The sequence below is a fragment of the Vicia villosa genome, linkage group LG7 (genome assembly GCF_029867415.1).
Source record: "Vicia villosa cultivar HV-30 ecotype Madison, WI linkage group LG7, Vvil1.0, whole genome shotgun sequence".
In the NCBI taxonomy this organism is placed as follows: Eukaryota; Viridiplantae; Streptophyta; class Magnoliopsida; order Fabales; family Fabaceae; genus Vicia; species Vicia villosa.
In genome coordinates, this window is record NC_081186.1 from 70,035,742 (window position 1) to 70,048,936 (window position 13,195).

The following is a 13,195-nucleotide window of genomic DNA, read 5'->3' on the forward strand; positions in this document are numbered from 1 at the left end:
TCTAGTTTGGCATAACCGAAGTAAGGCTTGTGATTTTATATTTTCGTTGTTTGCCTTTAGAGATTGGGTTTTTAATTTTAGTTCTAAGTAATCCCTTATTTTCTCTTCTCGTCCCATTGTGTGATAATGGTTGAGCTTCTTTTATTTATGTTGTATTATAATTTTACGTTTCAATCTCGATTTTTGTATTATCTCTTAGAATTAGACCATGTCCTCCTTGACAGTGGTTATTTGTCTTCTTTTATCGTATACTATAACATACCTTAATCATTTCCCTAGTGAATATAAGGGTGAAATGCCTTCTAGAATTTATTCTTTCATTCATGGTAGTGTCTTATTTCTTCCTCCACTTAAGAGAGCAACATAATGTTTCTTCTGGATTGTGAAGGCCCCCTAAATGACGAGTGATTAACACATGCTTTAGTTGCTTCACCAAAGAATTTATAGGTAGATTCTATTAAGACATGATATTTTTTCCTACGAAGCATGTCACTATGTTGATATCATCCCTTTTGGTGGAACACTATGTTGGAAAGTTTAGGTTTTGAAGAAAGAAGTAATGGTTTTCTCTTTTTCCATCATGACCATTATGTGCGATTTTCTTACTCACGAGTCCATCTCGTTTAACAATGATATCCTTTTTAGGGGTTCCTCGAAGAACCACTTGTATTTACCCTAGAAAGTGAAGCATCGTCGTAATTTTTCATCAAAGTGAAAAAGAGTGGGAACGTTGAAAATCATTCCTCACAGACGGTGCCAAAATGATTTGGGATATACCTTTTTGGTTCAGAAAGAGAAGTGTGAACTAACATCTGATGGTTTTCTTGAAATACATATACTTCAATTTTTTTTGTTGGAGAAGCGGGGTACTTATAACCAATCTAACCCCAAGTTACGATCAAAATTGAGAGATATTTATGATTAATATATCGTGTACTTTAGGATATGGCCCTGCCTTGATTTCCTTCTTGGATAAGGTGTTTTTAGGACATGTCTATGTGTTCTCTATATGTCTTCGAATCTTCCGCTCAAACAAATAATAAAAAAATATATATTTCACCTCCTAGCTTAATTGCTATGTTGTCATCCTTATCGTAAATATCTTTTGCCTTTTGGATTTTTTTGACTATTTTAGGCTCTTTTTCAATGGAATGCTTTTGGGATGAGACTAGGTAGAAACAGGTGCCACCTAAGTCTAGTTTGACATAGCCAAATTAAGGCTTGTGATTTTATATTTTCGTTGTTTGCCTTTAGAGATTGGGTTTTTAATTTTAGTTCTAAGTAATCCCTTATTTTCTCTTATCGTCCCATTGTGTGATAATGGTTGAGCTTCTTCAATTTATGTTGTATTCTAATTTTACGTATCAGTTTCGATTTGTATTATCTCTTAGACATAGACCATGTCCTCCTTGACAATGGTTATTTGTCTTCTTTTATCGTATACTATAACATACCTTAATCATTTCCCTAGTGAATATAAGGGTGAAATGCCTTCTAAAATTTATTCTTTCATTCATGGTAGTGTCTTATTTCTTCCTCCACTTAAGAGAGCAATACAATGCTTCTTTTGGATTGTGAAGGCCCCCTAAATGATGAGTGATTTACACATGCTTTTTTTGCTCTGCCAAATAATTTATAGGTAGATACTCCTAAGACATGAATTTTTTTCCTACGAAGCATGTCATTATGTTGATATCATCCCCTTTGGTGGAATACTATGTTGAAAAGTTTAGGTTTTGAAGAAAGAAGTGATGGTTTTCTCTTTTTCCATCATGACCATTATGTGCGATTTTCTTACTCTCGAATCCATCTCATTTAACAATGATCTCCTTTTGCAGATTTCCTCAAAGAACCACTTGTATTTACCCTAGAAAGTGAAGTGTCGTCGTAATTTTCCATCAAAGTGAAAAAGAGTGGAAACGTTGAAAATCGTTCCTCACAGTCGGTGCCAAAATGGTTTGGGATATACCTTTTTGGTTCACAAAGAGAAGTGTGAACTAACATCTGATGGTGTTCTTGAAATACATTTACTTCAAAAAAAAAAATTGTTGGAGAAGGGGGGTACTTGCAACCAATCTAACCCCAAGTTGATGATGATCAAATGTGAGAGATATTTATGATTAACATATCGTGTACTCGAATTTGAGGTCTTCTTTAGGCTCTTGTATTGGCGTTATAAAGGTTTGAAACTCTAAAACCTTCTCATTTGAACACCTACCTCAAAGGAGAGATACTTAGATAACACGTTTCTTATAGATGTGACAACCATACTTATCTCGCGAGATATTTTAGCTTTTGGTTTCCTTAGACTTTCATTCTCTCTCTAATATTCTACACTATTTCCTTTTAACTTTTAGTAATATTGGAGACTAAAAAAAAAATGCTACTAACTAGATTTTTTTTGTGTTCGGGTGTAATTGAAATTTAAAAAAAAAAAATTCATTGAATCAGTTAAATTAATAGTTATGCACGAACACATAGATAGAACGTAGGGATGACAAAAATATCCATATCCGCGGATATCCGCAGATAAAATATGGATACGAGGCGGGTACGGATAAAAAAAATGAATATTTAAATATTCGTTTAGTAATGAATATGAATACGGATTTAATGTTATCGTGCCTGCGAATATCCATATCCGGTAATAAATTATAAAAATTACTTAAATATTATTAGTTCATTATACTCTAGCTTTTCATCTTTTAAAAACCTAAAAAAATTAGTCTTCTCATATTTTTTTTTTAGTTTTCTTTGAAGAAAACATTTATATTTTATACAAATCTTATTGATCATTTTATATTTAAGCTTTTTGTATACTCCACCAGTACCAATTCTTTTTCCGTCCAACTAATGTCATCCTTTCTACTCCTCCGTTGTCCGCTCTTCCACCATAACTCACAATCACAATTTCATTCCTTTTTTTTGGTTAAAAAGGAAATGTATGAGATATTATGCTTTGGTGAAAATGAAGGAAATTAATTTGATAAAATTTTGTTGTTAAAATAAGAGAAATTTATATAAATGTTATGTGATAATAAGATCTTGTATCTTTAAAAGAAACTCAAAATATTTTTTTCAAAATATAATTTTAGAAAAATAGTGTTATTTATGGATATATGTAAATATCTGCGGATACTAGGGGTGTTCAAAAATATGGTTAATTGAATTGTATACTGAAACTGAACTGAATTGCACCATAAAAAAACTGAACCACTTAAATTGGTAATGAATTGCACCGTTTAATTTAAACAATTCAGATTCAGTTTAAAACCAGTTCAAAATTAGTTTTCTTTTATAAACTGGTTTAATTATATAAATTAATTTTTCATTAAATTCTAAAATTAAAAAATCATGTTTTTTCCAAAATTTTTTAAAAAATCTAAAATAAATAAATAGAAAAATTAAAATTAAAATTTCTAAAAATAATATTATTATTTTTTAAATTAAAAAAAGTTCAAAACAAAATCAAAAATTTTGTAAAAGAAAGTCTGAAAGTAAAAAAAAAAATCTTGAAAATAAAATTATTATATGGGTCAGTTTTTCCCTTGTCAAACTGCAAATATTCATTTAAAATTATTTTCATACCTAAAACTAAATTTCTCTTTATTTTTCAATCAATTAATTAATGTAGCTATTTGGCACTTTAGCTATCAATTTGGTGCTTAAAGAACAAAGTCCTTTAACGTGGCTGTTTTACAAAAACACTTTTTAATTAAATTAGTGCATATTGTTTAGTACCAGTAATAATAATTATAACCAAAAGAAAAAACTTTGATAATTTTATTTTTTGAATTACAACTCAAACAAAATAATATTCAATTTTTTTACTGAAACAACTTTATAGAATTTCTTTAACAAAGTGTTAATTTTAATTACTAATGGTACTAAAGCATATGTATAAATTTACTTACAAATTTGTTTTTGTAGAAAAAGAAAAATATGATTAGTATGGAATATAGCAACGTTAAAGGGCTTTGGTTTTTTCAGCTGGCCATTAAAATGCTAAACAGTTATATAAATTAATTGACTGAAGTAAGAGAGAAACTTAGTTTTAGGTATGAAAATATAATTTTAAATAAAATTCAATTAATCATAATTAAGAGAGAAGATGTTTTATTGTTAAATTATGAACCTTCATACAAATAAACTTTTAAAACAATTTCAAAATAAAATTTTTGTAAAAATAAAATTTCAAAATAAAAGATTTTTGTAAAAATAAAATTTCATAATAAACTAATTTTAAAACAATTTCTAGTATAAAAACTGGTTTATAATTACAAACTGGTTTTAAATCAGTTTATATATACATACTGGTTTAAACCAGTTTATATATACATACTGGTTTAAACCAATTTATAACTGAATTGAAACTGCTTTAACAATTAACTGAATTGTTATTAATGTGGTTATTAAAAACTGAACTGAACCATTTATGTGGTTCAGTTCAGTGCAGTTCATGAACCATGAACACCCCTAGCGGATACCTTAAAACGCATAAATTACCCATTTAACAGATATCCGCACGTATATGTGGTGGATATGAATATCATATTCATCTAACGGGAGGGAGGGACTCGTTCCTATAAATATCCTTTTACATCCTTAGCAGAAAGCAAATTTGATCTGCAATATTCCACGTGTTCACTTTAAAAGGCTGAAATTCTAGCCACCGACTATTTGAAAAAAACAAAAAATATTGAAAACAGAAAATAGTATGATAAAATTTACTATTATAAAATGGGAAAAGCTAACCTGTGCCCCCAAGATTTGGTCTAAATCAAATTCAGTACCTATTTCACCAAGCTTCCGTATAGTAACCGACACTGTGCATCAAATTTCCAGCAACACATGAAAAAAAACCTAATCTACAATGTCAACTCAGAACTCAAATGTCTATCACGAAAGACAAAGATTACAGTTCTGTCTCATACATACTCTCAATTCACTCTTTCAGGTATTCTTCTTCTCTTCAAACCCTTTTCAATTCAATCATCAATTCTTCAATTCAACTATCACCCATCACCTAAACCCCATAAATTTCAAATCTTTTTCAATAATCTGGTTGAATTACGTCTGTTTCTGATTCTGGGTCTGTTTATTGATTTTGATTTTGATTTTGATTTCTATTCAACAGCAAAAAGATGCTTTTACTAGAGCAGATTTGAATGCAATTTCTGAGAAACTAGCACTTGATGACACCTCCAACAGTGACTCATGGACACCGTTTTCTATGCTGTTCAAGCCCCATCATAATGCACTGACTGGAAACTATGATATAAATGTTCTAATAGCTGCCTTGGAAGAGAAAGGGAAGAGTGTAGTTTGGCACGATCGGCGAAATGGATGTTCCTCGATTGATCTTGATGCGCCGGAAGATGTTCTGATGGGGGTTGTGGTTAATGTTGCGGTGAAAAGGTTTGCTGGGATTTGGAAAGGTAGGCATTGGATTGCTTTGAGGAAGATTGATGGGGTTTGGTATAACTTGGATAGTGATCTTCATGGTCCTAAATGTTTTCGCGATCAGGATGAAGTGAGAGAGTTTTTGGATTCTAGCATTGTTGGTGGTGGCGAGGTTTTGCTTGTCATGAATCAGAAACATCAGGCGTGAAATTTTTTGGTAAATGTTTGTAAACTTAACTCTCTATTTTGAATGTTATGCTTGTGTTGTGTATAGTGCAAGATTGATAGCGTTTCGATGGAGAATGCTAATTACTAATTCTAATGAAATTTCTATGTATGGTTGCTTCTGAAATTGTCATTGTAAGTAGTATTTGTTTGTATAGAATGTAATGAACTTTTATTAAATGCATCCTTCATTGTGTGTATTGGATAGCTACTTTGTAGTTTGTGCCCTGAATTTTGATTCTGAATGAAGTTACAACTGAGAGTATATAATTAATAGTTAAGATTAAGATTCTAAATTGTACTTTCCTCATTTGTGTTGTAAAAATGCCTTCATTTGAAAGTCATTTATACTGTAGATATCAGAATTGAATACTTAAGATCCTGCTAAAGGGTTTCTGTGATACTATAGTTTTCAGTATAGGGACATACTTCACATAACAACAAGGTCCTAAGATTTCCGTTAATTAACCATATATGCGCCATCTATGAATATTTAAGGAATACAGACAACATATTCTTTAGAACACACTCTTGAACACACATTCTCAAATGCTAAATGTAAAATATCAAATTTGTAGAGTGAGTCTTGTCTTGAGGTATGCAACACACTCTCGAATACTAAATGGAAAATATCAAATTTGTAGAGTGGTAGTCTTATCCTGAGGTAAGCAAATCGTAATGATGCTTTCATATTATAAACATATGCTTAGGGTTGGTAAAAGAGATCTGGTCCGTCGGACATGTCCGTTTTGCCTGCATTTCTTTGCGTGGGAGACTATGGTTTAGGTCCATCCGCCCCGCCCGCCTGCCCCGTTTTTTGCGGGTATTAAGATGAAATTTTGGGCTTTACAGGTGCAATGCCTGTGGGCCCACCCTGCCCTTGTTTTCTTGGGCGTTTGAGAAGCGGGTTATGCCAATTTGCCACTCTCTATTTTTGATACATACATATAAATAAAGTGTCCTAATTATTAAACATTTTGCTTCTCCATTTCATGCTTGAGTTAATGATTAAACCACTCCAACATCTTAATGGAGAATATCAAAGCCTTGGCTTTTTCTTTTGGCATGTGGTCCTCACATTTGCTAATTATTTTCTGACAGAAGAATAGTCCTGATAAACTGCATAGAAATAAAATATTGCAGCATGTTGCTTACAAGGAATTCCAAAGTGGTCTCAAGTTTCACACGAAGTATTGATTAGGACCTTTTGCAAGTATATGTGTGGACTCAACACTGTTCCACTAAATGAGTGGAAAGTTCGATAGAAACTTGAAAGCATCAAATTTGAAAGCATGCTAAATGACACCCTTTTGCTTTCTTTTATATACACAAATTTCCTAGAAACTACATTAGCATTCAAAGTTTCACACTATACCTTTTCTCAAAGTTTAAAATATGGATTTGGATCGCAAGCCTTCAATGCTGATTTTGATTTTTTTTTTTTTTAAATATGAAAATAGTGAACTTGAAATCTAGACCATTGTACAATCCGGTCTCTCACTTGAAAAATTTCGCTCTTACATTTGTGAGAGGCTGTTTATATATCCGATAAGTTGGGCAGCATCTAAACACGGACTAAATAGAGCCTCGGTTTTAAGTCATTCCGGGGCAAGACCGAGTTAGTTCAAAGTTAATGGGCCAAGTCGAGCAGGCCGGCTCAGAGCCAGCGTATCTTCTTCTAATCGATGCATTCGAACATGCAGACAGAGCATTTAAGACATATGAATAGTCATTACTAAGTCGGTCTCTCACAAGAAAGCAATGAAATTGATCCCATTAATTGGTCTTATGCTGACAAGGGGACATTATTCTTAATGACAATCATCGGTCTTAAGGACACATAATATTTGATGTTCTATTTATACCGGCAACCATGAATGGACAAGAATATGTTCTATACAATTTATTTTTAAACTTGCGACTCTGACCAGCTCTGCGCTGATAGAGTTATCAATTAGTGTATTGTGCATGTACAACTGTATGATCTTGGTCAAAAGGCTTAGATGTGTCTTGTTAGACTAGGAGCTTTGAAGATAGAATTAACAAAAAAACAATGGAACACAACTCAAGTGCTGGTTTTGCAAGCTTATAGTAAAATAAGTAACTGATGTGTAGCCCCACCTTCCTCATTTTTTTAATGTCTTGTTTCTGAGGTAGGAATGGAATGATGACACAATTGCTTTAAACTAAATATTCCTGCTATCTTTGATTTCACTCAAGTTAGATACCTTTTGTCCTCTTCACCATTGCACAGAAATCATAAAGTATGTTCTACAAAGTCACAGGGCGGCAATTTCTCTAAAATAGAAAGTAATAAAGTGCTATGAAACACGAACACCGATCACGACAGTGATATTATTGAGACGTCGATATCAATAATAATTTAAAAATATGAATCAATTGAATGTTATCACAAGTGTTGGTGTCATGTTAATGTCAGACACTGACACAGACACATTTTTTTCCAGAGGTGTCAGTGCTACAGAGATAAAGAGTGCAGTTGCAAATGTATCTGCAACTTTAATTTACTTAAATATAAATATGTTTGTTTTCTCACTACCTTAGTCCACTTTTCTACTTGTTTTTGATGAATTTTCCTTTGTTCTTTCACACAGGTTTTTCATGATAAACACACTCACAATGAGAAAGAGTGAATTAAATAATCCCTATAAGTACTTCTTACTCAAGCACACAAGACCTTCCTCCTTCCAAAGCTCTCTCCTACAATACTTTTAACTTACAACAGTAGCTTCACAAGAATATTAATATTAGCATCATCATGCAAACAATAGTAAGCAACAAAATGAGTCACAATGAGAAAACAACCTCATCATGGAGACAAAATTCTAATAGAAAATTGGCCAGAAATCGGCATGTCAGAAGCTGCACATTCAGGATTCCTTGGCAATCTGAATTCTCTCCCATTGAGGTTTTCAAAGATCTTGCAGAAAGAGTGGCGAATGCTTTACGGTTGGGGTCTCAGAGGAGATCCTTACCCCGAGACTCGTCGTCCTTAGGAAGATCAGCATCAGCAGGATCGTCTGCTGATTCTCATAGAACAGCTGCTGTTGAAGATTGCATTGAGTTCATCCACTCTTCTTATTCTAGATCAAATTCCTCATCTAAAACATCGCAATCAAATTCCTCATCTAAAACATCGCAAGAAGATTCTATACAAGCTTCTTGAGATACTTATGATTAAATTATCTATCAACTACAAAGGTGTGCTTGCTTATTGTATATAAACAGAATCAGTGTTTAACCTTTTTTCATGGATTTCTAACTGTGCATTTCATTTCAGCTAAATAATAAGTTTGATTTTCAATAAACAGTTATGGTGTCTTCCCTTTTAAATTTATTCGGTAAGATTTTATCGACTTATTGCGAAACCAACTATTGTGTTCAATATTGTTAAGAGTCCAAATCGTACAATATATGGTTTAAACATGTGATTATAAGTGGAGGATAATCCTCACCTTACAAGCCAATTTTGTATGGATGAGTTTGGTCCAACGACATTTCTTATCATGTTTGGTTTAAGATTTAATGAGCCGTCTACTATCAGGTTTCCGCTATCAGGCTACCACCCCTTTATCTTCATGTTCCAGGTGTCCAATTCTGAACGTGAGGAGGTGTGTTAAGAGTCTCACATCAGACAACACATGAGATGGACATATGTTTAGTGGGAGACAATCTTCATCCTACAAACCGACTTTGTAGGAATCTGTTAGAACCATACACGTTTCTTATCAAATATAAACTAGAAAAACAAACATTATATTAAAAAGACTTCATGCTAAATAGATTAAAATCTAAATAAACAGAAACATATAATATTAATATGCATGCAACTGGTTAAAGAACTTGCATGATATATATTACTTCAATTAATTCTTGGAAAACAATCCTTCAAAAACACCCTTTTTCTTTTGTGGAACTGCTACAGAATTCTTGCCACCACGTCCACCACTAGTAGTGCCTCTACCATTCTTGCTACCACGTCCACTAGTAGTAGTGCCTCCACCATTCTTGCCTTCAACTTTCTTGAGAATAGGATCAGTCTCTAGCAGCTGATCTTCTTTCTGCATACCACCAAGAATCCAATCAAGAAATCCTTTCTCTTCCTTGCCTCCACCTGCTGCACCTTTTGTAGCTCTAGCTACAAACACTCTTCTTCTTGTTGGAGCAATTGATAACATGGTAGTGGTAATGGAAGCCATTAATTCTCTCCTAGCTTTGTTCGAAGGTTTATATCAATAAGAAACTAAAATACAAATTTTGGTTGATTTTGAATAGTGAAGGATGCATATATATGTATTTTGTGGATGTTTTTCTGAAGTAAATGTGAGCCGTTGGATTTAGTTTGTATGATGATGTTGCAATTGAGGAGAAACGTTTAGCACAAGGTCTCCACAAGTGTATTATCTTGAATGTTTGGAATTTTCTTTGGAAGCTAAAATATTTCTCAATAAATAAATGATTATAGCATGGTTGTGAATTTGACTTGTGGCACAATCAAAACCAGTTTTATGTTTTTTTGGTCCACAAACATTAAAAAAGAAAAACTCTTTTAAAAGTATGTTTTCTAATTTTCTTGTTCTTATTTTAAAAGTACTATTTTTATTTGAACTGTTGTTTCAGAATTTTGATGCAAACCGAATTTCTGAGAGCGGTTAAACAGATTCTAATGACTGTGTCTTGCACTCCACTGTGTGTTTGCAAAGCTTACAAAGAAAAGAGATGAAGTTGGCATAGAAACTTGTACTTTTTGTTAAATTGTCATACAAGAAATCGATTATAACATAAAACTAGAGAGCACTGCTTAAATATTTACATTTTTTTCCTTCAATTTATGCCAAAAACTTCACACCAACTCTCTCCTAAACCATGTCATAATGCCATTCCCACAAAATATATAAACAAGCAAAAACAAAACATCTTCTCATCACTATCACATCTCATGCAAAATGGAAACACTGCCTCTTCTCCTTACCCTAACAGCTGCCTTCTCTGCCTACTTTCTTTGGTTCCATCTCCTCGCTCGAACCCTAACCGGTCCAAAAACATGGCCTTTCGTCGGTAGTCTCCCGGCCCTATTCAAAAACCGGAACCAAGTCCACGATTGGATCGCTAGCAACCTCCGTGCTACCGGTGGTTCAGCCACCTACCAAACATGCATAATCCCTCTCCCTTTCTTGGCTCACAAGCAAGGGTTCTACACTGTTACATGCCACCCTAAAAACCTCGAACACATTCTCAAAACCCGGTTCGATAATTACCCCAAAGGGCCTAAATGGCAGACCGCATTCCACGACCATTTAGGCCATGGAATTTTTAATAGTGACGGCGAGACATGGCTAATGCAACGAAAAACTGCTGCTCTCGAATTCACTACACGGACATTGAAACTAGCCATGGCACGGTGGGTGAACCGGTCTATTAAGTACCGGTTATGGTATATTTTGGATAAATCGATTAAAGATAATGTCTCGGTAGATTTACAAGATCTTCTGTTACGCCTGACGTTTGATAATATTTGTGGACTTACGTTTGGTAAAGATCCTGAAACTCTTTCACCTAAATTACCTGAAAACCCCTTTGCTGTTGCTTTTGACACAGCCACTCAAGCTACCATGCAAAGGTCAGTGACTAACTCTTATACTTCTAGTTGTAGACTTATGCTTTTGACTTTAAATTAAGTACACGTTTGAACTTATTTTGAAACGTGATTTTGGTAAGATTGATCTTTCAGTCACTCATCGTAACTAACTTTCTTCATTATCAACAAATGTATACTACTAACAAACGTGATTTTGGTAAGATTAATCTTTCAGTCACTCATCGTAACTAACTTTCTTCATTATCAACAAATGTATACTACTAACTTCTATATCAAATTTATATATATCTACTATGTTCTACAATCTTACTGCTGGAGGATTATTCTCTATGGTTGCGCGCAGATGATTATTATTTTCACACAATTGCATGCAGGTTCCTCTACCCAGGTTTAATATGGAGGTTCCAGAAACTTTTCTGCATAGGATCCGAGAAAATACTAAAACAGTCTCTCGAAATCGTTGAAGCTTACATGAACGACGCCATTTCTGATCGAAAAGGAACCCCTTCGGACGACTTAAGTCGCGTTTCATGAAGAAACGCGACGTAGAAGGTAAACCAATCTCCGCCGCAGTGCTACAACGTATCATCCTAAACTTCATCCTCGCCGGAAGGGACACGTCATCCGTCGCTCTCACCTGGTTCTTCTGGCTCGTCATCAACCATCCTGACGTCGAGGAGAAGATAATCAACGAGTTAACAACAGTTCTCGAGGAAACTCGAGGCGCGGATCGTGAAAAATGGACGGAGGAGCCTCTGGATTTCGGAGAAGCTGATCGGTTGGTTTATCTGAAGGCTGCATTGGCTGAAACGCTGCGGTTGTATCCCTCCGTGCCGCAGGATTTCAAACAGGCGGTGGTGGAAGATGTTTTACCGGACGGAACGGTAGTTCCGGCGGGTTCGACGGTGACGTACTCGATTTATTCTGTTGGGAGGATGGAGAAAATATGGGGGGAGGATTGTTTGGAATTTAAACCGGAGAGGTGGATTTCGGTTCGCGGGGACCGGTTCGAACCGGTTAAAGATGGGTTTATGTTTGTGGCTTTTAATGCTGGACCGAGAACTTGTTTGGGTAAGGATTTGGCTTATTTGCAGATGAAGTCTGTGGCTGCGGCGGTTCTGTTACGTTACCGGCTATCGCTGGTTCCCGGTCACCAAGTGGAGCAGAAGATGTCTCTTACTTTGTTCATGAAAAATGGGCTTAAGGTTTTCTTGCAGCCACGTCAGCTTTGAGGAGGGAAAAGGATGATAAGTTAGCTTGGAGGAAAATTAAGATTTGGGTGTTGTTGTTTCATATTTGTGTAAAAGGTTTTTATTTTTGTTTTTCTTGATTGTGAAAATTAATAAATATGATGAAAGTGGAAGCTGTAATGTCATGTATGTTTTCTTTTTGTACTAAATTTAAAAATTGTGAAGTGAATAATAATAAAAATTATAAAATAATTTGTTGCACAAATTAAATTAAAACATATTATAAAAATTAGCTACTAAAAGTATAACGTATCTTAGCAAACAATCCCAATTTCAATTTTCACCCTAAGTGTGAAAAACTTAGGATAACCAACTTGTGTTTTGCTGATGATCTCCTTCTTTTCACAAGAGGAGAGGTTGAATCTGTGAACCTTGTGATGGGAAAATTGGGAGAGTTCACTAGCTTTACTCGTCTAAAAGCTAGCCTTCCTAAAAGTAAAGTCTTTTTTGGATGCAAATTTTCTTGTTGCCTAAGAAAGTGATCCATCACATTGAGCAATTATGTAGAGTGTTTGTTTGGACCGGTAAGGACATGCCCTCCAAAAAAGCTCATATCTCGTGGAGTTCCATGTGTGATCTTGTGTCTGCAGGTGGAAGGAATCTGATCTTCCTGAGTAATTGGAACAAGGCTGCAATTAGTAAATTGCTGTGGAATGTGTGTGCTAAGAAGGATAGTTTGTGGATTCGTTGGATTCAC

General features: G+C 34.3%; 2 protein-coding genes and 1 pseudogene across 3 annotated transcripts; 2 read left to right on the forward strand and 1 right to left on the reverse strand.

Moving 5' to 3' along the window:
* The first annotated feature begins 4,762 nt into the window (after window positions 1–4,762).
* On the forward strand, window positions 4,763–8,565 carry LOC131620719 (josephin-like protein). Of its 2 annotated transcripts, XM_058891870.1 has the most exons (3): window positions 4,763–4,957; window positions 5,138–5,620; window positions 8,244–8,565. In XM_058891870.1, exons 1-2 carry the CDS (start codon window positions 4,874–4,876, stop codon window positions 5,609–5,611), a joined length of 558 nt encoding a protein of 185 aa, XP_058747853.1. In that variant the 5' UTR covers window positions 4,763–4,873; the 3' UTR covers window positions 5,612–5,620; window positions 8,244–8,565. The 2 variants fall into 2 exon arrangements, with proteins under 2 accessions (XP_058747853.1, XP_058747852.1); XM_058891869.1 differs by lacking the exon at window positions 8,244–8,565 and having other exon boundaries at window positions 4,764–4,957; window positions 5,138–5,808.
* An 876-nt stretch (window positions 8,566–9,441) lies between these two features.
* On the reverse strand, window positions 9,442–10,076 carry LOC131620720 (uncharacterized). The gene has a single exon (XM_058891872.1). The coding sequence runs from the start codon at window positions 9,846–9,848 to the stop codon at window positions 9,516–9,518; it is 333 nt and encodes a 110-aa protein (XP_058747855.1). The 5' UTR covers window positions 9,849–10,076; the 3' UTR covers window positions 9,442–9,515.
* A 239-nt stretch (window positions 10,077–10,315) lies between these two features.
* Window positions 10,316–12,683, forward strand: LOC131620718 (cytochrome P450 86A1-like; annotated as a pseudogene).
* The last annotated feature ends 512 nt before the right edge of the window (window positions 12,684–13,195 follow it).

Coding starts and splice junctions, on each gene's coding strand:
- LOC131620719 (XM_058891870.1), top strand. CDS start 4,874: ATGTCAACTCAGAACTCAAATGTCTATCACGAAAGACAAAGATTACAG. Junction 4,958..5,137: donor CTCTCAATTCACTCTTTCAG/GTATTCTTCTTC, acceptor TCTATTCAACAG/CAAAAAGATGCTTTTACTAG.
- LOC131620720 (XM_058891872.1), bottom strand. CDS start 9,848: ATGGCTTCCATTACCACTACCATGTTATCAATTGCTCCAACAAGAAGA.